Raw genomic sequence first — 25,704 nt, forward strand, 5'->3', positions numbered from 1 at the left:
CAGAGGGTTTATGTCTTCCAACAACTTTCTTTTGGGGCCTCATTCTAGTAGGAACCTGACATCTACATTTATCATCACTTCTCAGTTTTTCAATTTCCCTCCAGTTAAATGAGTGTGAAATTAGCACTTTATGTGACTTCCCTGAGGCTTAGGCAGACTGTGACACGCAAAGGACTTAGAATATTTCCTGACATGAAATGAGTGTTATTTTCTGTTTATTCTTTTCTCGATTATTATGAATTTTATTTGTTTTGTTTTGACTTTGGTTTCTTGGGGATGTTTCATACATGAGTAAATTGTCAGCCACTCCCTTCTGTGAGCAGGACTTGGACATAATTTCTTAAGGAAGATTACTAGTTATTACTCCACTCTACAAAACAATAGTATAAACTTCTTAACTACTAGGAAAAGATATTAAGATAAGTGAGAGGTTTAAGTTCTAGTTATTACACATATGCACATGTTTAAAATATGAAATGTGAGGAGAAATGGCACAAATATATAACTTTCAACAGATGTCACTAATATGGAAAACTAGTATAGCCTCAAAATACTAATAGTATAAATTCCTATAAACCCTATATTTTTTATGTTTCATTTATTTGTTTTTAATGAGAGATACAGAAAGAAACACACACACACACACACACAGGCCAGAGCACTGATCAGCTCTGGATTATGGTGGCATGGGGGACTGAACCTGGGACCTCAGAGTCTCAGGCAAGAAAAAAAAATATATATAATTTATTTTCCTTTTTTTGTTGCCCTTGTTTTTTTATCATTGTTGTATTTATTATTATTATTATTATTATTGTTACTGATGTTGTTGTTGCCGGGTAGGACAGAGAGGAATGGAGAAAGGAGGGGAAGAGATGGGGAGAGAAAGCTAAACACCTGCAGACCTGCTTTACCACTTGTGAAGTGACTCCCTTGAAGTGGGGGAGCCGGGGGCTCAAACCGGGATCCTTATACCAGTCCTTATGCTTTGTTTAATGTGCACTTAACCTGTTGTGCTATAGCCCAACCCACAAGAAAATATTTCCTATAGATACTATGTTGTCTCCCCAACCCCAAACCCATCCTCCTTCAATTACAATTTTTAGTAAAACTGGGGTCACAGGCATAATTTTACCACTCCAGGCAACTTTCTCATTCAGACAGACACAGAGAGATGATGAAAGGGAGAGACACCACATCACAAGTACTTCAGCATTTGAGGCTCAAACCTGGCAATGCAGGCACCCTACCTGGTGAGCTCGCTTTCACCCCAATTGATAGGTTTCTGTCTTCTTAAAGTCTGATGAAACCTTCTATCCTCTTTTTTTTTAAATGAAACTTGATTCACACATTTATGTAATTCTAATAGAATATAACATGATGCAGTCTGAAAGTCAGTCTGCTGCTGCTTTCTTTTATATGTATTTATTTATTTATTTCCTTTTGATGCCCTTGTTTTTTTATTGTTATAGTTATTATTGTTGTTGATGCCATCGTTGTTGGATAGGACAGAGAGAAATGGAGAGAGGAGGGGAAGACAGAGAGAGAGGGGGAGAGAAAGATAGACACCTGCAGGCCTGCTTCACCGCTTGGGAAGCGACTCCCCCGCAGGTGGGGGATTGAACCAGGATCCTTACTGGTCCTTGTGCTTTGTGCCATCTATCCTCTTTTTTACAAACCTATTTTTGGGTTTGTAAAACCCAAATGGGTGGGGGATAGTAATTTCTAAGACAGTTATTAATAGGAACCATTTCTCATCTTCCCTTATTAGGTGTCTGCACACCACTCTCACGACAAACTGAAGTCAATCTTCAGCATCATGCACTGGGTCCCCAAAGTCCTTTCTACCTCCTTCTGCTTTCTTCTCCAGAGTCCTTTATTTGCTGCAATATACCACACCGAAGTCCAAGTTTTGTCCCATTATTTTCCCTTTGCTTGATGCTTAAATTATATCTATAAATGCGATCATCTCATGTTTTTATTTCTCTTTCTGGCTTATATTAGTTAACATGTTTTCTTCAAGTTTTAACCAAGATGAGACAAAGGAAATGAATCCCATAATGCTCTACTACTGAGTAATATCCATTGTGGATATATACCACAACTTCCTTAGTTGTTCATCTTTTGCTGGCTACTTGGGTTGTTTCCAGATTTGGGTTGTTAGAGATTGTGTTGCTACGAACATAGGTATAAGTAGATCTCCTTCTTTCTATACTCTCATAGTTCACCTCAATTTACTTTTTAATGAATTTGTCAAGATTAATTTATATTTACTTATTTTTAGACAAGACAGATAAATTAAGAGGGAAGGGGCAAATATAAAGGGAGAGAGGAGACACCAACATTATTTCATTGCTTATGAACCTTCCCTCCTGCAGGTAGGGCCTGGGGACTTGAGCCTGGGTCTTTGTGCACTGTAATGTGTATACTCTACCAGGTGCAACACTGCCCAGCCTTAATGAATACTTCTTATATGTTCTCATGACGTTGTTTTTGCTGAGCTAGCATATGAACTAGAAGGTTTAGGATGAAGTCCTGGTTCAGCTGCTTGCTGTGCTTGCTACCTATTTACTCAAGATTAAGTTCTTTTTTTTTTTTTTTTTTTGCCTCCAGGATTGTTGCTGGGGCTTGGTGCCTGCACTATGAAGCCACTGCTCCAGGTGGCCTTATTTTTTTTTTCTCTTTTTGTTGCCCTTTTTTTTTTTTATCATTGTTGTGATTATTGTTGTTGTTATTGCTAGCATTACTGTTGTATAGAACAGGGAGAAGTTGAGAGACTAGAGGAAGACAGAGAGGGGGAGAGATAGACACCTGCAGACCTACTTCACCACCTGTGAAGTGACCCGCCCTGCAGGTGGGGAGCTGGGTGCTTGAACCCGACTCCTTACAACGGAGCCTTGGTCTTTGTGCCTCACAACATGTACACTGAACCAAACCCCCCATGATTAAGTAAGTTCTTTAAGTGTTTCTCTCTAACAAGTCTCAAAAAAAAAAAAAGATAAAGACAAAAACAAACGACAAAAAAGTAATGTAATATGTTTGAAAATATATTACTAGAATATAAGGGGAGTGTCATTAATTGTCGGGCTGAGCTTCATTGATGGGAGACAGACGACCCGGGACTCATGGTTGAGCTGTAGGCAGTATCTCTTTATTCATGCAGGACGCAGCACAATCTAAGCCGAGCTAAGCTAAACTAAACTAAAAACTACAATCTTGTCCTTATAAATATACTAGCCCAGTAGGGTGGGAACAGGATGCGACGCAGAGAGGGTGGAGAGAAAAGTGACTGGTGAAAATCAGAGTGTGACAAGGAGAGGGGGCAGAGCAAAAACATATGAACCAGTGGGGATTGAACCAATGCCCTGGAGGGAGGGTGGTGCTTGTTAACAGCGGTTATGTAAATAGAATGAAGTGGTTATGTAAATAGAATAGTGTTAAGCAGGGGGGATTTAAACCAAATGAAACAGAAGGGGTTTTTAAAAGCATACCAACAATTAATTATCAATTAAACCTCTAGAAGGTGATAGAAATTTTCTAAAGCTTTGACTTATGACATTGGTGGAAGCCAGAGCAGGGGAGAAACTTGACTAAGCAGTGGAGCAAAGCTGCAGATGCCTTTTTTCTGTCTCTCTCTTGATCTCTTGTCTCTTACCCTTTATCAAAAAAAGTAACCTTGGGGAGATGATGTTGGAGCCATTTAGGCATTGAACCGCACTGAACCTCAATGATAAATTGCCACCCCACAACCAGTGCACGTTTATTTGCCCAGTGGCAAATAAATACCATCATCTTTCAAGTTCAAGAACACTGTATGTACCAAGTGCTTAACTCAAAGCCCTCCATCTTTATCTACTGAATCCTGAGGGTTACCGTGTGGTTGTGTAAAAAATATCAGACCATTGAAATAATTTGAATATAGTCTGGCAGTAAGGAGAAGGCATGTAAATATACAGTTAGAAAATTAGTAAATGATGATTGGGAGCATACATATTTACAGATTTGGTACCCTTTATAAAGTTTTTTTTACCTGTGCTCACATATCAGCGTCCTACATAAGATGATGAGACCTGAGAATAGAGATTATTTTACCCATTTTATACCACTCTTCCCCTGCCCAATCTTGTGTAATAGCTCCAGTAGGGAAGCTTCCATTTTTCTAGGACATTAGCACTATACTTAAGTTTCCAAATTCTATAGTCGTATGACCTAATCACTGTGCTACCCAAGTGCTTATTTTGGAGTCCAGCTGAATGCTCATGATACCAGTGCAAGGACCTGGGTTTGACCCCCACTTCTCCACCTGCATGGGGGAAGCTTTATAACTGGTGAGGAAGAGCTTCAGGTGCCTCTTTTTCTCCCTCTCTTCCACAGTCCCTCTCAGTTTCTCTCTGTACCATCAAATAAATAATAAGTAAAAATACATTTTTAAAAAGTTTTTTTAATATTTATTTATTCCCTTTTGTTGCCCATGTGTTTTATTGTTGTAGTTATTTATTGTTGTTACTGATGTTGACGTCGTTAGATAGGACAGAGAGAAATGGAGAGAGGAAGGGAAGACAAAGACACCTGCAGACCTCCTACACTGCCTGTGAATGCGGGTAGCTGGGGGCTCGAACCGGTATCCTTAACGCTGGTCCTTGCGCTTTGAGCCACGTGCGCTTAACCCGCTGCGCTACCACCCAACTCTTGTAAAAATGTATTTTTAAAAGAGTACGCATTTCAATTATCCTCTACCTTGCTTCACAAAGACAGATTGCCACCTTACTAATCACGTGAGATTTATTTTTAACAGACAACACCCAGCAACTAGGAAACCAAAAATTTCATATTCCAGAAATTAGCAGAATCTTATCACAGCTGAATGTGGTCAGGGCTGGGGAGGGGTGGTTAGAAGAATAAGCCTACTCAAAATAAAGAAGAAAACACGTTAGCCAAGAACAGCAAATGTTGAATTTAGCTTTTAAAAATGTTAGGGGAAAAGATAAACATACTTCTAAAATTACTTAAAAACTTAAGGAATTTTCATATGTAGAGAAAATGTCTAGAATTTAATGTGTATGTATACTGTACACCCAAACATATTTGTTCCAATAAAGACTTTCTCTCCATCTTTAGCCTATCAATATTTATTAGAATTTGTTTGTTTCCAGTGCACCCCTAAATGTGGTCCAGGATTCAAACATCGGATTGTTCTTTGCAAAAGCAGTGACCTCTCTAAAACATTCCCAGCTGCCCAATGTGCAGAAGAGAGCAAACCCCCTGTCCGTATCCGCTGCAGTTTGGGTCGATGCCCTCCTCCTCGCTGGGTGACAGGAGACTGGGGACAGGTAAGGCACTTGCACTGTAGCCTTTTAGTGAAGACTTGAGGTTCCTGACTGGGTCACTAAAAGGTGGTGATAACCTATAGCAGTTGAGATAAGAAATAGAAGTGAAACAGTAATCAAACAGAACTAGACACACTGAGAGACCTGGAGTCACACTCCTCTCAAAGCTACACACTTACCACTTCTCCTCACCACTGGAATCCCAACATTTTCACCTAAAATTAAAAAGAAATGATCTAGATGACCACCTATTAACACGTTGAATTCAAGCCCCAGCTAGCAACAAAATTCAAGGGAAGATTAAATATCACCAGCATCTTAATGTTTCTATTTGCAGAATAAGTCTTTTTAACCTCACAGAAAATATTGAGGGTTTAAAACAATTATTGGCATAGAAGAAATTATGTTAAGTGAGCTAAGTCAGAAAGATAAAGATGAGTATGGGATGATCCCACTCATAAACAGAAGTTGAGAAAGAAGAACAGAAAGGGAAATTCAAAGTAGGAGTTGACTGAATTTGGAGTAGGGCACCGAAGTAAAAACCCTGTGTGGAGGTGAGGGTGGATCTTCAGCTTCATGGGGCAGGGTGGGGGTGGGGTGGGACACAGTCTTTGGTGGTGGGAATGATGTTTATGTACACGCCTATCAATTTGTAGTCATATAAATCACTATTTAATTACTATGAGGGGAAAAATTGAATATCTCAATTTTTAAAAAAATTGATGGGATTAATGATTTATAGTAAATACAGTTGTTGGTACATGTGTAAAATTTCTTAGTTTTCTGCAAAACACACTTACTTTCCTGCCTAAGTCATCCTCCACCATCATGCATGAGAACCTGCAAGCCCCCCCTCCCCCAAGACCTTTACTTTGGTTCAGTACACCAAATGCAGTCCACCTTCTACGTTGTGTTTCCACTTTCTGTTCTTATTTCTCATCTTCTGTTCATGAGTGAAATCATCCCACATTCATCCTCTTTCTGGCTTATCTCACTTAACATGATTCCTTCAAGCTCCATGTAAGATGAGGTGAAGAAGGGGAATTCATCATTCTTAACAACTGAGTAATATTCCACTGTGTATATAGCACAACTTTCTTACCCTCTCATCTGTTGTTGAACACCCATGTTGCTTCCAGATTTGGGCTATTACAAATTGTGCTACTGTGAACATAGGGATGCACATGCCTTTTTTGGATGGGTGTGCTTGATTCCTTAGGATATATCCCCAGGGGAGGAATTGCAGGGTCATAGGATAGGTCTATTTCTAGTCTTCTGAGAGTTCTCCAGACTGATTTCCATAGGGGTTGGACCAACTGACATTCCTACCAGCAGTGCAGGAGGGTTCCTTTGCACCCAAAACCTCAAGATGGAGGTTTTTAATTAGTTTAATAATATGATTGTCAATCTTTAAAATATCAATGATACTCTTTTTTTTAATTTTTAAAATTTTTTTTAAATTTATTTTATTTATTTGAGAGAGATGCAGAGAGAGACACACACACAGAGAGAAACACCAGAGCACTGCTCAGCTCTGGTCTACGGTGGTGCGGGGGATTGAACCTGGGATTTAGGAGTCTCAGGCATCACAGTCTGTTTGCATAATCATTGTGCTGTTTCCCCTGCCTGATACTCTTTTAAAAAAATTTTTTTTAATATTATTTTATTTATTTATTCTTTTTTGTTGCTCTTGTTGTTTTATTGTTGTAGTTATTGTTATTGATATCATTGTTGTTGGATAGGACAGAGAGAAATGGAGAGAGGAAGGGAGACAGAGGGGGGGAGAGAAAGACAGACACCTGCTTCACCTCCTGTGAAGCGGCTCCTTTGCAGGTGGGGAGCTGGGGGCTCAAACCAGAATTCTTATGCTGGTCCTTTTGCTTTGCGTCACATGTGTTTAACCTGTTGCGCTAATGCCTGACTCCCCCAATACTAACTCTTTATTGGTTGTATTTGATGGACACTAATTTAGGAAGCAAATTCTCAGTGTTTTTAATACATATTTTTATGTTTGATTCATTTCTACTTTTTGCTCCAGTTTGTGTGTGTGTGTGTGTGTGTACGTGTGTGTGTGTTTCACTTTTAAATTGTATAGTAATGATGAATATCACTTCAAATCCTTTAAAAACTGCTGCTATATTTTGATAGAAGAAAAATTAAGTAATTTTTTAATCTTAAAAAGGAAAACTATTGGGTTACATTAAAATTAATGTTCCAGAAGGCAAATTTCTATATTATCAAACCCTTTTTTGTGGTTTTATAATTAATTTTGTAGTTAGTCACTTGCTAATATCTGAGATCCAAATAAATCATAGTGGATATAACTATAATATAGCAGTAATGAGCCAGTTTACTACTAAAAAAGACACTTCAGGGCAGTGGCAGATAGCATAATGATTGTGCAAGGAGACTCTTGTGCCTGAGGCTATGAAGTCCCAGGTTCAATCTCCTACACCACCATAAGCCAGAGCTGATCAGTGCGCTAGTAAAAAAAGAAAAGGAAAAGATGGCATTTCGGAGAAGTCATTACCAAAACTATGGTCAAAATTCAACACTGCTGTAGCTTAACAATTTCTGTATATTTAATTTATTACACTTGGGGGAAGGCAAAATTTTTCATTCTTCAGATAAATAATTGTGCTTTATATTCAATTATAGCAGAAGAAGTCTGGACACTTGAATTTTCATAATTAGTAATTTTCATTTGAATAGCAGTTTTTAGTTTAATTTACAAGGTGCTTAAGTAGAATACTGATGATTATTATATATAGTTGTTTCACTGTGTAAGTGTGACAGTTTCACAGTAATTAGTCAACATTATGCTATTGAATAATCAGTATACAGATATGCGCTCATATTTTTCTTTCCTTATACATTCCTTTTTGCAACATACTGTTATATAAAAGTCGGTTGAAGGATTTTGTATATTAGGAATGTCATCAAATAAGTTATCAATTTGAAATTATTATTTTAAATGTTGTCAAGTCCTTTATGTGTGTGTGTGTGTATGTGTGTGTAATTTTTTATCCAGGTTACCAAATTTAAAACTAATCAGTAAAAATAAATTTTAAAAGATATAAATTTTCTGGTATTTCTATCTGTCATTCTATAATTAGAAATGTAAAAATAAAACAGAGTACCCTTGCAAGTCCTGTAAGAGCTATGAGAGTTTTTGTAAATAAAGCCAATGGATTGGTTTATTTACCTTGTAAACATCACCACTGCCTTTCTTGGCACCAATTAGTTTCTCTTCCCTTTGATCCCAAGTCTCATAGACTATTCTGGTATCTGAGTGGCAGACCTAAAGAACAGACTCAATTTCATTTTCCAGCCTGGACAGATGATCAGTCCCAGCTGCAACTAAACCACTAAGAGTAGCTTGAATTCAGGAGTAACTGAATCCTCTGTAGATGAAAGATGAAAGGTTAGCACTCAGGTTTGTTTTTCTGATGGTATCTTAGAAAATTTAAGGTACTTGTTTGAAGGCCTTAAAACAACAATTAATTCTTTTGCCAGGCACCACGGTGATCATTGATATTTTACTGAACTAACATTTGATCAGGCACAAGCACTCCAATAGACCATCAGGTTGTATGTCCACAAGCTTATAACAAAGAAGGAGCAGTAGTGATATCCTAGCCATGAGTATCTTAAAATAATCTCTGATTATTCTTTTTTTTTAATATTTATTTTATTTATTTATTCCCTTTTGTTGTCCTTGTTGTTTTATTGTTGTAGTTATTGTTGTTGTCGTCGTTATTGGATAGGACAGAGAGAAATGGAGAGAGGAGGGGAAGACAGAGAGGAGGAGAGAAAGATAGACACCTGCAGACCTGCTTCACTGCCTGTGAAGCGACTCCCCTGCAGGTGGGGAGCCGGGGTTCAAACCGGGATCCTTATGCCGGTCCTTGTACTTTGCGCCACCTGCGCTTAACCCGCTGCGCTACAGCCCGACTCCCAATCTCTGATTATTCTACATCATGATGAGGAATTTCTCATCATACTCATGCCACCAGCCCTGCTTGGAGCTTTTGGAATAATAAACCCAAGAAATCTCCATCTAAATGCTACATAGCTTCCATTTTTCTAGGACATTAGCACTATACTTAAGTTTCCAAATTCTATAGTCGTATGACCTAATCACTGTGCTAGCCAAGATGATCAAATTATCATATGCCTGAGAGTAGAATGTTTCACTAATTTTAATACTTCTTTCTACCCAGTTTAGTTCCTATAGGAGATGTAGAAATTACACACACACACACACACACACACACACACGTATATTTAGTGGTCATATCTGTCTCTCTGTTAATTAACACATATGACACTGAAAATGACTATCTTTTTCACCTCCTAAACCTTCAAATTGAAATGCTTACTTTCTTTCTGTTTTGGGGGGTTAGTGTTCTGCTCAGTGTGGCCTTGGACAGCAGATGCGGACTGTGCAATGTCTCTCCTACACTGGACAGGCCTCTAGTGACTGTTCAGAAACTGCTCGACCTCCATCAGTGCAGCAGTGTGAAAGCAAATGTGATAGTGCTCCCATTTCCAGTACTGAAGGTGAGTTTCCCATGAAGAAGGTTCTTTGATCTTGAATGATGTACCCAAACTGGTTCCCAGGGTTTGAAAACCCCATTATGACAGTCTACACAGAGGACTTGTAAAGGCTGCAGAAGTATTTGATATGCTGATTTTCCCTAATTCCTTTGTTAACTCTATGGCCTTGTTAAGTTACTTGACTTTTTGGAAACTAGTTTGCCTATCCATATGATGAAGTTTTGGGATACATAATCTCTAAGATTATATCTGGTCTAACATTCTAAGTTTGACTAGTAATAGATGATTACTATTGAACAGAAATTTAAAAGTTTTTTTTTGTATATAATGATGTCTCTCTACTATTATTATTATACATTGAATGGAAGCATTTGTTAGAAACCATGTGTTTCAAATTCTAATTTTCTTATTGTAGAAAAGTTGAAAAAGATAATTATATAGCTGTTTATAAAGGAGGACACAAGTTTTGGGTCTCTAAATTTATTTGTGTCTTATGAAATGAAACATCCCTTTATTAACAACAAATAGGATCCCAACTTCTGATTTTCTTAAATATTACTTGAGTGAGTGTACTCTGTTTATTCAGTTAGGCATTCATTTGAAATGTCTTGGATGTTACTACATGCAAAGCACCATAACAGAAACCCTGGGGAGTGTTGAAACAAACATGGCAGGTCAGGAAGTTCAGACTCCCTTCTAGAGCTGTAGCCAAATGCATATACTCAAGCAACTGAAACCATGAATTTAAATTATGTAAGAAATCCAGATATGGGACTCTAATTTAAAATAAAAGATTATTCTGAATATAATTTAATATTTTCAAATGAAAATATGCGCACAAACCTATTAACAGAGATATCTATTCCTTTTAATCAGATTTATTCAGTTTGAAGGATTTTTAAAATTGCATTTTAAAATTACATTACTATTTTAAAATGTTTCCATGGGAATTTTATTTTAGGAAGAGCATTCATCTTGTATGATGGGATTCAGAGAATTTGCATCTTTGCAAATGATCTGTTTCTATATCTGAGCTTTAATACAATGTACTTATTGTGAAACTTATTCTTTTAAAAAAGTATTGCTTTATTCTACATAATTCAAAATTACAGCTTTAATTTGTAAAAGATCTAACTCTATTGGTATCTGTACTTTTTGGTTAGGGACATTCTAAAAAATCTAGCTTTCCTTCTTTTTGGAACAGTGTTCAGAAATCCATGACAAACAGGAGTGTGTTTCTTTGAAAAATTATTTTTCATTTATTATTTATTTGATTTGACAGGACAGAGAGAAATTGAGAGAGGAAGGGGAGATAGAGAGAGAGTGAAACAGCCTGACTTCTCTGGGCAGACCTCACCAATGTGACCTGGAATCTCACCTCTCCAGAGCCCTAACCCATTAGGGAAAGATAGAAACAGGTTGGGGAGTGGGTGGTATCTCAGCGGGTTAAGCACACGTGGCGCAAAGAGCAAGGACCGTAAGGATCCCGGTTCGAGCCCTGGTTCGAGCCCCTGGCTTCCCACCTGCAGGGAAGTCGCTTCACAGGCGGTGAAGCAGGTCTACAGGTGTCTGTCTTTCTCTCCCCTCTCTGTCTTCCCCTCCTCTCTCCATTTCTCTCTGTCCTATCCAGCAACAACGACATCAATAACCACAACAATGTTTAAACAAGGGCAACAAAAGGGAAAATAAATAATAATAAAAATTTTAAAAAATTTAAAAAAAAGGCTGGAAGTATGAATCTGTCAATGCCCAAATCCAATGGGGAGGCAATTACAGAAGCCAGAACCTTTGATCCATATTTCCAGTGGGGGAGAAGTGACAGGAGGAAGAGGATAACAGGGTTCTGAACTCCAGCTCCATCAGGTCTCAGAGAGAGAAAGGACAAAAAGGGGAGAGACATTTGGATATAGTAACAAGGCTTGGAGAGAAAGAGAGGATTGGATCTGGAAGAAAAAGGGGGCAATTATGTACAAATGTCGACAGAGAGTTGTAGAGGTGACAGTTAACCATGTCTGCAATTTTGGGAGAACCAAGGTGGCTTATAATGGAGGGACTTGGGATTCAGACATCTGGTGATGGGAACAATGTGGAATTATACCCCTGTTGACATGTAATTTTGTAAATCAATATTGAATCACTAATAAAAAATAAAAAAGAGAGGGAATGAAACAGCACTACTTCATTGCTCTCAAAGCTTCCCACACACACACACACACCAGTGCATACTCTGATTTTTTTTTTTTAACTGGAGCATTGATCACCTCTGGCTTATGGTAGTGCTGGGGATTGAATCTGGGACCTCAGCCCTTCAGGCATGAAAGTCTACATAAGCAGTTTGCTGTCTTCCCAACTCTGATAGAAACTTGAAAAATGATCTGACGGTCCAAATTTAGGAAATAACTTCTTCCCTAATGTTTAATTAAGAAAATAATAAAAAGTTTTGAGTGTACAACAAAATTTTAAGAGGCTTACAATGAGTACCCATGTAGAGTCTAGCATTATTTTACTAAATTTGTTTTTTGTTTCTTTTAAAATTTATGTGATACCAGAGATTGAGGCCTTACTTTGCCTCTGAGCTACACCCTCAGTCCTGAGCCTGCTTTATCACATATATGTCCATCTATCCCTCAAGGTGAAAAATTTAAATAATTTACTTATTTACCCACCAGGACTTCATGCCTTCATGATTCCACTGCTCCTAGAAGATTTTCTTTTTATCTTCTTCTCCTTTCTCTTTCCTTCCCCTTCCTCCTCCTTCTCCTTCTCTTCCCTTCGTTCTCTCATTCTTACCTTTCCTGCACCCCCCTTTTTTCTCTTTCCTTTCTCCTTATCATCCCTAACTTTCCTCCTTCCCCCTTCCTCCTCCTCCTTGTTTTCTCCTTCTTTCTCTTCTTCTTCTTCATCCTTCTCCTCCTGCTTCTCCTCCTCCTGCTCTCCTTCTTCCTCTTCTCCTTCTCCTTCTCCTTCTCCTTCTCCTTCTCCTTCTCCTCCTTCTCCTTCTCCTTCTCCTTCTCCTTCTCCTTCTCCTTCTCCTTCTTCTTCTTCTTCTTCTTCTTCTTCTTCTTCTTCTTCTTCTTCTTCTTCTTCTCCTCCTGCTCCTCCTTCCTCTCCTCCTTCTCCTCCTCCTCCTCCTCCTCCTCCTTCTTCTTCTCTCTTTCACACACACACAGTGTGTGTGTGTTTGGGAAAGAAACCACAATATCAAAGCTTCCTTCCATGTGGTTGGGAGCTAGGCTTAAGCCTAGGCTGAGAATATATCAAGAAGCACACTATACAAGTGAGATATTACACCAGCTCAGACTTTATTTCTCTTACTCTTTTAGTTGGAGAAGGGAGAGAGAGATGATACTTGGTTTTTAAAGATCTCATAGCCATGGCCATAGTAAAATAATTTTGTACCAGATTATATGAATAATCAGTTTTCTCAATTTCTATGTTTGAAAAGTGCTGGGGTTCCTCTCTCTCCCTCTCTCTCTCTCTCTCTCTCTCTCTCTCGAGAGAGAGAGATTATAACATTGCCCCACTTTGCATGATGCTCCAACCTTGGTCCTTGCATTAGATAAAATATAGTTTTGCCAAGTGAGCTGTCTTCTGACCACAGGGTGATGGTATACAAATACATATATTGATTCCTTAAATAATTTCCTTAGCATACATACCCGCTTTGTGCCAGATATTTAGGCTATAAAAGGAATATGATAAAGTCCCTGTCCTCAAGGAGAGCACATTTCAGTAGGTGTGAGGACTTAAAAAAAATCACTATACTGTAAAAGAAAAAAAAAGCTGCATGAATACACAAAGGAAGGACTAACTGTCATGGGAAAAACAAACTTGAGCAGACTACCCAAGATATGAGCTATCTTTCTAAGAAGATTCTGGTCTTTCTTGGCAGAAGATGCATGTACAGTTACGATGTGTGTGTGTGGGGGGGTTATGGCAGTAGTTCATCCTGTCCACAATAGATTGACAGATGAGCAAGCAGTGGATGCAAGACTGTAAAGAAAGAGCCAGGGACATGGTTTTCAAAGCTCCTTTGTTCAATGGAAGTTAGGATTCTGTGACTCCTAGGGAACAAGTAGAGTAATTGTGGAGGGATATGATTATAATGGCAAGAGTGTAACAGAGTATAGGGAGGGCAACCTTGTGTGGGAGGAAAAGAAAGTTTTCTAGGAACAGAGTAAACAGGGGCTAGCTGTGGTGCACCCAGTTTACTGCACACGGTACCATGGGGAAGGACCCAGGTTTGAGTCCCTATTCCCCACCTACAGAAAGGACACTTTATGAGCGTTGAAGCAGGTCTGCAGGTGTCTCTCTCTGTTTCCCCTCCCTCTTAAAATCTCTCTGTCCTATCAAATAAAGTAGAAAAAACAAATAAAGAAAAGTGACCACAAAAAGTGGCCATTTTTCCCCCTTTTGTTGCTCTTTTTGTTGTAGCCTTGTTGTGGAGTGGTGGATTCACAGTGCTGACACCAACCCAAGTGATAACACTGATGGCAATTAAACAAACAAACAAATAAAATACCCAAAAGATTTATAAAGGCTTAGCCTAAGAGAGGCATAGTGGGGATCAAAAGAAAGATAATGACTTGGGGAGAAGGAAAATAAGATTGAAAAGAAAATTTAAAAGGTCAGGATGAAGAAGTAGAGGAATGAAAGAGATGTTCATTTTGGCTTTTGAGATTCAGTTAGATAACTTTGCACCATTCCTTATGATAACGAAATTAGGGAATTCTCTAGGGAATTAAGCACATCACCCACCCCAGCCACAACCAAGTAATTTAACTTTGAATAGATTTAAACATTAAAAACCATATATAGAGTGGAAAGACACTGAAGAAATGGAGAGAGGTCAAGACAACAAAAGGTAGTAGGAAATTAAAACTAAACCATGAGAGGAAAATAGGGGACATGAAGGAAAGCATAATTTGTCATGTTCAACATCTGCTCACTGTTATTCCTAGAAGGCTACAGCACAGATTTGAAGTGTTATATGTCTGATCTTGACAGACTGGCACTGATGAGGGTAACACTGCATTACTGCAAAGAGTGAATTATAGACATTCTCACTGAGTATCACTGCATTTGAAATACTACTCAGAGTACCTTTTTTTTTTTTTTTTTTTGCCTCCAGGCTTATTGCTGTGGCTCAGTGCCTGCACCATGAATCTACTGCTCCTAGAGGCCATTTTTCCCCCTTTTGTTGCTCTTGTTGTTGTAGCCTTGTTGTGGTTATTGTTGTTGTTGATGTCGTTTGTTGTTGCATAGAACAGAGAGAAATGGAGAGAGGAGGGGAAGACAGAGGGGGGAGAGAGCAGACCTGCTTCACCACCTGTGAAGCTTCTCCCCTGCAGGTGGGGAGCCGGGTGCTCGAACCCGGGATTTTCCGCGGGTCCCTGCGCTCTGTGCCACGTGCGTTTAACCCACTGCGCTACTGCCCAACCCCTCAGAGTAACTTTTTTAGATACATCTGGCAGCTGAGACTAGCCTATTCAAGCTCTCCTGAAATTCTATCCCAAATGCCATTTTATTCCTAGATGTGAAGTTTAGAGTTCCTTTATAGTTTTTATGGTGGGTCTTTTCATCTTCTCAATAGCACAAGGCATTCTGTCATCTAGTATTTATTGCTGCCAGGTAATGATTCATGGTAAGCTAGTAACCCACCCAGGAAAGGTGTAGTTGGTGTACAGTGGTTTACCAGCCTGGGTTGTCTAGTGCTGACTTTAGTGGAACTCAGCCCTACTCAGTAAATGATTCCCCAAAAAGCAGTTCCCCAAATTTCCTAAAACCCTGGAAGAAAAACAGCTACTGAGTTAAAGCTATTTTGTTTGCTTTTCCCTTGCTCTCCCTGAATTTGAGTTTTAAAGTGGCAACTGATGTACTAAAATCAGTGAAAGGACCAGTGAAGGTCATTTGCAAACTTTGGTTTCAAGGAGAAAAGGAAGACCAGTCCCCCCCCCCCCCCCCATATTAAAGAGCTCGTAACCTGCTATAGAATCAGGTTCGCATTCCTGACTGTCTAGTTTGGAGGAAATATTGGATTTGTATTAGGCATACCATCTCAGGGTTGACTGTGGGTGGCTACTGAGAAAGCTAAAAGAGGAAGAAATGGCTTAGTCCATGGGAGAGGAAATCATAATAAAACTAGATGTTGCCTAGGTTCAAGGATAAAAAGTCGGTGGACTGTTCCCATTACAATGAATAATGTTAATCCCCCGGGTAAAACTTATCTCATCCTTTTACAATTGGCACATGTAAAATATCAATGACCGAAGGTACTTCTGTCTGGGGTCAAGGCCTCAAGCATGCATGACTTCATTGCTCTGGAGTCACTTGATACATTCAGATAGAGAACACAAGAGTGCAAAGGAGAGATGCCACAGCGCCAGAGCTCCCCTTGGTGCCACTGTACGTCATATGGAGTGCCAAACTTAATGTGGGCTGCACAAACGGCATGTGTCCCACCCAGTGAACTTTCTCTCCAGCCCAAATGTTGAATGAAGCTTGGTGATAATTGGTTGAATGTCTTGGTGATAATGCAGGAAAAGGATTCTCTATTTGCATAGCTCAGCCCCAACTTCTGCACAGCACAGGGGCATATGCAGTCGCTCCCATTTCACTTCTCACCAGTCTCTCCATCCCCATGCAGTTTGATAGAGGTACAGCTGGTTGTTCTTTTAGAATTCAAAAGATAGACAGACAGACCCATAGGTGTTTGAGTCATGACTCTATTGTGTTCTTGCTCTTTATCTCAAAGAAACATGTGGACAGAGAAGGCGTGTATTTTCCAAAGATGCTGAACTTGATCCTGGGGTATAGGGAGGCCTGTGTACCCCAATAATTAAAGCTTTAGAACATTTTATGAAATAAATTCAAGAGCATTGATTTTTCAGGAATTATTCTTGTATCCCCTTCAAAGTCACAATGGATATGAATCCAACTGCACGACAAGCTGAATGTATCTCAAAATCTTGTCTTTTATTGTAGCTTTTTTTTTTTTTTTTGGAAAATTAATGTAAAACACCTGGGAAAAGCCCATTGGCTCACCAATGATAAGTAGATTCATGTGTTGCCTATGAGGCAGGTTGTCTTAATTTTAGTATTGAATCCTACCAAAACTCAGATCATTAGTGAAATGCACTCCAATCTACCTGGTAAATTACTTAAAATTCTAATAATGGATCTAGGTCACATCACTGGTGGTAGATGTTGTCTTTCGGCTCTTGTATATTCCCAAGTGTCTCTGAGAAGCTGCTCTCTAGCTAATATCTTTCTATTTATTTGTTTATGTTTGCAAATGTGTAACCCTTCCTGAGAGCCTACATGCATTTTAACAAGGGTCCCATAGAAATAATCCATGGTAGTTCTCAGAGGCAGTTGTCTTGGTGATAATGAGATTTTATAGGTGTGTGTGTGTGTGTGTGTGTGTGTGTGTGTGTGTGTGTGTGTGTGTGTGTGTTTTCTAAGTTTAAATCTCACAACTGTCTATAAGTAGGCCTCATCGTGTTCTCCATTTGACAGATGGAAAAAATAAAGCAAACACAGGTCTAGAGAGACAAAACGAGTGAGAAAAATCAAGCAAAGGGGAGGATGCAGAGCCCACTTTCATCTCTAGAGCCCCACTGACTCTGGGCCCACTGCTTTTGAAGGCACTTCCGCTGTGGGCGTATGCCAGTCTTGGGAGACTTGGGAGAAGTTCCCGACCCCCCAAACTTAATCCAGCTCTCAATGTCCAAACCACTTACTGCTTTCACTCAAGTTCGTCTGAATCAGTACAGTTGTGAACTAAACTGACAGAGCCACGGGGGTGTTCAGGGAGGGACATCCTGGATGTTGGCCTCCAACTAGCCCTAGAGCAGACACTGCTGTGGCCAGAGCACTATGTTCTGGTCTGTGAGTGAAACAAGTCTCATTGCCAGAACCCACCTAAGAAGCCGAGTGCCTGCCTATTTATGTTTATAATAGTCTGAATGTGTGGATGAGACAATTTATGAGTATTTTGCTGTATTCACTATTATCTAATATCTAGTCAGAACTTAAAGTCTAAATCTAAAAGAAAAATCTGTGGATTGTTGGCATTTTGCTCATATCAGAGCTTTCCTGATCCAACAACTCTCGCAAAAGCCAGATAATGAATCTCCCCATGAAGTTGTACCCCAGGAAGTATTCTTCACCGTTTTGTCCTCAAACTAGTTTGTGTCTACCGGACAGCCAGATTATCAGTGGTAATACAAATAGTTTACCCTTATTGAGAAATGCTGAGTGATATTCCCCATCATCAGGGTTCAAGATCACTAATAAATAGTGATGTTGAGATTACTAATTCATTAGCTTACACTCACTGTTTTCTTTGCTCTGGGTGTTTGTCATAGAAATTGTAAGCATGAGGACTGCCGTCACCTCTGCCTACTGCCAAGGAAACGTAGGTGACTTCAAGTTATAAAATTAGGAAAAGGTAAAGTTCTAATTAAACCCAGGGAGCCTGGCTTCTGATTTTATTTCCTTGTACTAGTGAAACAACCAGTCCTTCTTTATCTATTTGTCAACGAAATCATTTTTACATTTTGGTAAAGAAAGCCAAAGCTAATGTTCAGTTTGTACTTCTAGCAGTGGCACCAGGTCCTCTTGCAAAGGAAGAGAGAGGCACTTTCCAACGGCCTGCTAGAGTGGTGATTTAGAATTAAAGATGAACTGTAGATACTATGTCAGATTTTCTTATCTAAACAACTACATGGGGGTCGGTCAGTAGCGCAGGGGGTTGAGCGCAGGTGGCGCAAAGCACAAGGACAGGTGAAAGGATCCCAGGTCCAGCCCCTCCCTCACACACCAAGCAGGGGAAGTCACTCCACAGGCGGTGAAGTAGGTCTGCAGGTGTCTTTCTCCCCCCTGTCTGTCTTCTCCTCCTCTCTCCATTTCTCTCTGTCCTGATAACTACAACAATAAAACAACAAGGACAACAAAAGGGAAAATAAATAAATAAGTAAATATAAAAAACAATTACACTATCTTGACAAAATATGCCTTTTAATACACCGATTAAAAAACACCGATGAAACATTTCACACAAAAAATATTTCAGTCTATACTTAAAAAAATTTTTTTTTATATTTACCCTTTTTTTGCCCTTGTTTTTCATTGTTGTTGTAGTAGTAGTAGTTGTTGTTAATGATGTCGTCTTGGTTGGACACGACAGAGAGAAATGGAGAGAGGATGGGAAGACAGGGAGGGGGAGAGAAAGAGAGACACCTGCAGACCTGCTTCACCATTTGTGAAGTGACTCCCTTGCAGGTGGGGACCCGGGGGCTCAAACCGGCTTCCTTCCGCCAGTCCTTGTGCTTCACGCCACCTGCGCTTAACCCGCTGCGCTACCACCCAACTCCCTTGTCTATACTTTTTTTTTAGTGGAGGAGGGGGTGCTTTTTACTGATCATGACAGGAAGAGGAAAGGGAAGGGAAGGGAAGGGAAGGGAAGGGAAGGGAAGGGAAGGGAAGGGAAGGGAAGGGAAGGGAAGGGAAGGGAAGGGAAGGAAAGGGTACTGAGTCTAGGAAGTGGTATACTTGGTAGAGCACACACGTCACAGTGTCCTGGCCCTCACCTGCACGAAGGAAGCTTCATGAGAGGTGAAGCAGTGCTGTAGGTGTCTCTATCTTTCTCTCCCTTCCCTCTCAATTTCTCTCTGTCTCTATCCCAAATAAAAAAATAAAATATTTTTAAAAGGAAAAAGAAATAGGAAGTCACCTCCAAATTAAAATAAGTGGAAAAACAGAATTCACCTTGAATTCAAATTTGATTCACCAAGTATCATCTGATTTCCTTTTTCAGTGAAAAGTTTAAAGACATATCTATGTCTCCCCTACCTTGTTTCAGTGAAAACTTAAATGAACTGAAAACTCTAATTTGGCAAGCTTCTAATATGATTCTTGTTGTAATATACATCTTGAATAGGAACATCTTGAATAGGAACTTGATGTTGATGGAGCTTCCACTGACAGCTTTAAAAGCTGAGATCAATAAACTGGAAAGTTTCCCATTTCCTTGCATTTAATTATTTTCAAGATTATCATATGGCGAATGTGGATGATCTCTTAGCATTCTAGTGGGTTTCTGAAGCCAGGGAAAAGTAAGCAAATAAAGATGGAAATAACAACAAGACTGGTCGTTCCTACTGAATCCTACCCAGTATTTTTGCCTGTTATGAATTACCTTAAATATTTTACACAAAACAGTTTGGTATAATCACCAGGAAATCTAAGGGTGTCACTTCAATTCTGGGAGGCATCTGGGAATTTAATTACTGGATTTAAGGAGTGTTTTTAAAATTCCCAGGTAAAAGTGACCAGAGAACTAGAGAATATTATTATTGGCAGTATTGGGTATAGGAGGGAGTGGGGAGTGCTTACAAGAATCAAAGGCTCATGTCTCTTTCTCTGAATCGGCCCCTCAACTCCATCTTCTGCAACCAGACTCCGGGAGCGAGGGAGAAAGAATCATTTATTCATCCTCTGGCTGCAAGAACTGCAGGCTTCAACTGTGGCAATTCTAGCACCGAGGAGAAAATACACATAGGAAAAAAGAAGGCCATGTCTCACTTCCAAATTAAAAAAAGACATTTCTACATGTTTCCATAACCCACAGACTGCTGCCATTTGAGGCCAACCCCTCAAAGTTTTCCTCTTTGTCTAGTAGAGTTGTTGAATCTAAGCCACTGTCAGCAATCCTTTTCATTCACCCAGGCCCATCCCCATGCCTCACAGATGCAGAGATTCTCTTGAGACATGTGTACTTTGGTATCAGACAATGCAACTCATGTTTGATTTTGGATAACCTTGCAGTGCCGAATAAAATAACCCTTGAGAAAGAAGCAATAAAAATGCTGTAAGAAAAATGACTCATGTTTCCAAGCTGTCTAAAGTGATCACTTATCCCAACAAATGGTAATTCTTTCAAGACACAGTGGGCATGCACCATACTTATAAAAGTCTGGGAGAAAAGCCTTGCAATCTTTTTTTTTTTTTAATCTGTATTAAACTATATCAGAAGAATGTTTCTGGTAGGCTGTACCCAGACAGAGTTTGCTTAAAAACAAAAACAAAAACCACATGGTTATAAAAGCCAAGGTGGATTGGCATGGGGGCGTGGGGGATTGTGGGGGAAGGGAAAAGGGAATGGGAGGAGTCCTTGTTGAACAGAGAAATTCATCTGCTTGTTTATGTCCTTATTTATGTGCCTTAATTGTTTTCCATTTTCTGCCCCTATTCGTTAGAGTGCAAAGATGTGAACAAAGTGGCTTATTGCCCACTGGTGCTGAAGTTCAAGTTCTGCAGTCGAGCATACTTTAGACAGATGTGTTGTAAGACCTGCCAAGGACACTGACCCATGGAAAGCCAGAGAGAGCCTTGTCATTTCACCCTGGAAATTCGTCCATCAAAGAGAGCCACCCAGAGAAAGAGGATTGATGTCCTTGAAAATGCATTACCCTGTGGAAAACGTAACCACTGGTCAGCCCTAGCTGACAGGATTTCAATATTATTTTAACTTCTGTGAAGTGGGATTTCTTGATCCAAAGTGCTGGACACGGTATAAGGAGGGAATGCCAGATTGGAGAGATCCAAACAACACAGGGAGACTTGCTTACTGTGGAATGTTTGTGTTCTTTCTAGAAAATTCAATAGCCTGTTTACCTCCTTGGACCATTAAGATAATTTTTATTATGGACTTAGCAATGACACTGAATCCATTTGTATTTAAAACTGTTTAAAATGTAGCTATTATGACTTGGTCAACTATGGAAGTCGAGAAGAATCAGAAATCTTAAGTCATAGCTTAAAAGTATTTACTATACCTTATTTCACTACAACAGCACCACAATTAAATTCTAAAACAGGCTTTGAACTGTAAATTAAGGAGCAAGTATAAATCGAAAGTAAGTTTGCATCATTTTTCTTCATTCCACTTAATTTTTTTAGGAATAACTCCCCTGTTCTGAACACTGCTGTGAGCCATATATAAACTATATTAAACCGGACAACAATGAAGGACATTGTTAGTTTAAAGCAGTGCATCTGTTGTTGCAGCTGTGCAAGTCTTTAAATTCAGTGCTAAAAGACTATGGCCAACTTGCCATGGTGCAAGTGAAGCTGAGATTACCTTTAAAACTTTACAAAAAAACCATTTCAATTTCAATCAGAAGCCGGCCCTGGGGTATGGTAGAGGTTGAAGTCCCAGGCCTTTGGCTGCCCTCACACAGGATGCTACAGCTCTTACTTGAGTCACCCCAACTCACTCATGTTTACATCCTTTCCAGCCACAGGACGGCTTCTGCCCTGTTGGACTGTTGCACGCATGTCGATCTTACTGAGATGATACCATGCAAAAGAGAGACTGGCTCAGTCACAACCAGGCAGATCCTTTTGCTGACAATTATGATGGGTTCCAGATGCCCCTTCTTTGATATGGCAGAAGGGCCTTTATTTATGTGAGAGAAGTGTGTATGTGTATGTGTGCGCACGGGCGCTTTTGAGTGTGTGGGTAGGATGCGTGTGCCTGCACATAAATGTGCTATTTCTGTGAGTTTTAAAGTAGGCAAGGGATAACAACCAAAGAAGAAAAACTCATGAAGACTAGAATTCATAAAGTGTAATTTTAAGAGTCACTCAACCAAGCATCTTCTGTTTTTATGGATACTCTGAATGGCAGTTAAATGTGAAACCCAGTTTCTTGGGCAAGTCAGACTCTAGAATGCACTCCACCTAAATTAGATTGACTCGCTCATATTTTCCCCATCCAAGAGTTTCACATTATGCTCATCAAAGAGATTTAAAAGTGAAGTTGAAGGAAAGGAAAGAAGGTACTTGCTTATTTTGACATTTATACTTGAACACTTATAGCATGCAGTCAGTTCTAGATGAATGTGTATTGTGCCCACCACATCTCGTTTGCTGTCCTACATGTGTGTTCACCAGCACCTAACCCAAACCCAGTGGCTCCTTTGGTAAAGATACTGTTGGTAGCTGAAGAGTACACTTGATTTTAATCCATCACTCTTCTCTGAGACTGCATGTCAGGCGAGTCATATCATTATGACCTAAATGTAGATAAATCGGGTTTTATTTTGCCAGAAAAGACTTCAAATAGTAACCTAAACTTCAGGCGTGTTGTGGATAGTCAACACAAGACGCTGTTCTGCAAACTCAGTCAATGTCATCCATATAATGGCATCTGTTCTCTCAATGCTACAACTCACATTCTGGAACTTTCCAGAAAGAGCTACTGGTAATCCACAGGAGGTATTTCCAGGATGCCTTTCTATGCTGCTCTTAGAAAACCAGTCCAAGTGCCACCTCCACTGTTCAGTGGAGCCGTCGCATTGAATTCTTTTCGTCCCTTGCGAAGAGCAGTCAACTTGGTGCTAATGTGCCCTGGTGGGATGCAGTGAACAGATCTACACTTGCTTTGGCATTGTAGGCCTAGCTTTGCTATCAGGGGCCACTAATCTCCAACACAAATGCCAGCTCATGTTTTCATTTTGACAGGACTTCTTACTTTACTGACACACATCTGTTCTTCATGTCTTCCAGAAACCCCTCTGCAGAAGGCTATCCCCCTGGGCAGTGTGCAGTACCCTGACTGGTGCTAGAGGAGGGAGGCAGCCTGTGTTCCCTCTGGGGTGTGCATCAGCGCCCAGGTCAGGAGGCAGTTCTTGGGACCAACTTCAGATAGCATTTCTAGAAAGAACCAAGCACAGATGTAACAGGACTAAATGTCTTCAGGTAGGCCCTGAATTTAAAGCTGAGTGGGAGGAGAATCATACTCTAGGGCACATCACAACACCACTGCTATTGTGTGGCCAATCAGACGGTTACACGATGCTCTATTTCTAAATAATAATAGGTGGCCATGGAGGCAGAGCCATCAGAGAAGGCCTTACAAAATTAGTCAGTTACACAGACTACTTAAGAAACTCCAAGGAAACTGGTACCTCATGGCTGACAGCAGTGTCTGCCACTGGCATTATGGTCTAACAAAAATAAATAAATAAATAAATAAATAAATAAATAAATAAATAAATAGAGGTAAATAAATGTACCCAACTGATTAGACCCCTTTCAATTCACATGACTCCCCCAAACGGCTTATTACATTCAGATTTTTTTTTTTTTATTTGAGTGAATGTCACATAGATAGCCTTATGATACAGAATGGAATTGCCTTTGTATTATTGTAATTAGCTGTTGCTTATTATTTTATACTCAGTATTAATGTGGTACACTGTTACTTTATTTTTGCTTTTGTAAATTATATTCTAATTTATTGCCATGTTTTCTAACACCTGTTCTGCATCCATTCTCCTGCTTGAAATGAAAATAAAAATTAAAAAATCATTGTAACACTTGATGGAGTGAAATTCCACACCAGGCACAAGATTGTTTTTTTAATATAGATAATTTAGTGAAAATAAAATTTTAGCTTGTAAGAATGATTCAGGTGGAAGTTGTCTATTATCCCCAAAGCTGGTGTTAAACTTACACTAGGAAGAATCTAACCCTTGGAATACAACACGTACATTATCCAAGCCTAGGACTTAGATAACTTGCTGTATACTTAATACATTTCTTAGAAATTACTTCTGGGAGGGGGTGGGTAATGGCGCACACATTACTATGCTCAACAAAACGGGTTGGAGCTGCAGCCCAAAACCTACAAGTGGGACACTTTCTGAGCAGTGGGTCAGGTCTACAGGTGTTTGTCTTTCTCTCTTCCTCTCCCTTCCCAATGTCTCTCTACGAAATAAAATAGAAGTTTTTAAACAGGAGAAAAAGGACTAGGAGCAGCAGATTTGTGGTGTCAGTACCCAGGCATAGTGGTAATTCTGGTGGTGATAAAATTTTTATTTAAGGGAGAGTTGGGCGGTAGCACAGCAGGTCAAGCGCAGGTGATGCAAAGCGCAAGGACCTGCGTAAGGATCCCGGTTCAAGTCCTCGGGTCCCCACCTGCAGGGGAGTCGCTTCACAGGCGATGAAGCAGGTCTGCAGCTGTCTTTCTCTCCCCTCTCTGTCTTCCCCTCCTTTCTCCATTTCTCTCTGTCTTATCCAACAACAACAGCAACATCAATAATAACTACAACAATAAAACAACAAGGGCAACAAAAGGGAGCAAATAAATAAATATTAAAAAAATTTAAAAAGAAAAGAAATTGCCTTTAGGACCAGTGAAATAGCTACTTGAAACAGCACACAGCTGCTTTGCTATGCAGGCCCAAACCCTGCCCCACCATGGTAAAGGAAAATTCAGTGCTGTGGTCTCGGTCTCTCTCTTCTCTCCTCTCCCTCCCTCTCTCTCCTTCTCTCTCTCTTTCTCTCTCTCTCTCTCTCCCCTCTCTCCCCTCTCTCCCCTCTCTCCCCTCTCTCTCCTCTCTCCCCTCTCCCCCTCTCTCCCCTCTCTCCCCTCTCTCCCCTCTCTCTTCTCTCTCCCTTCTCCCCTTTCCTCTCACCCCTCTCTCCTCTCTCTCCTACCTCCCCTCTCTCCTCTTTCTCCTTTCTCCTCTCTCCTCTCTGCCTCTATCTAAAGAAAGAAAGAAATTGCATCTATTTGTATTTCAGGACTATCTAAATCCAAGAGTATCTATTTCTGGTGCTACTGTATTGATACATGCCAGCAGCCAGCTTTTCTGGAGCTTGAAAATCAGTTCAGATTGATTACTTGACTTGCCATTCAATCCTTACCCCCAACTTTTTTGCCCTCTCCTTCCTTTGCCTTCCTGTAAACTCCAGCCTACAAGAGGATACAGGGCAATTCACTGAAGAAAGGGTGCTGAACAAAATA

General features: G+C 39.9%; 1 protein-coding gene across 2 annotated transcripts in view; it reads left to right on the forward strand.

The window, feature by feature from the left end:
- ADAMTS6 (ADAM metallopeptidase with thrombospondin type 1 motif 6) overlaps positions 1-24,352 on the forward strand; it is a 313,675-nt gene extending 289,323 nt beyond the window's left edge. The window contains exons 23-25 of one of the 2 annotated variants that reach the window (XM_060191274.1): positions 5,151-5,327; positions 9,731-9,887; positions 21,146-24,352. In XM_060191274.1, coding sequence (XP_060047257.1) covers positions 5,151-5,327; positions 9,731-9,887; positions 21,146-21,255 — 444 coding nt within the window. In that variant the 3' untranslated portion in view covers positions 21,256-24,352. Of the gene's footprint in view, positions 1-5,150; positions 5,328-9,730; positions 9,888-21,145 lie in introns of those variants that run through there. The other variant, XR_009549949.1, reaches the window with a different exon arrangement.
- The last annotated feature ends 1,352 nt before the right edge of the window (positions 24,353-25,704 follow it).

This window comes from Erinaceus europaeus, chromosome 5, assembly GCF_950295315.1.
Source record: "Erinaceus europaeus chromosome 5, mEriEur2.1, whole genome shotgun sequence".
In the NCBI taxonomy this organism is placed as follows: domain Eukaryota; kingdom Metazoa; phylum Chordata; class Mammalia; order Eulipotyphla; family Erinaceidae; genus Erinaceus; species Erinaceus europaeus.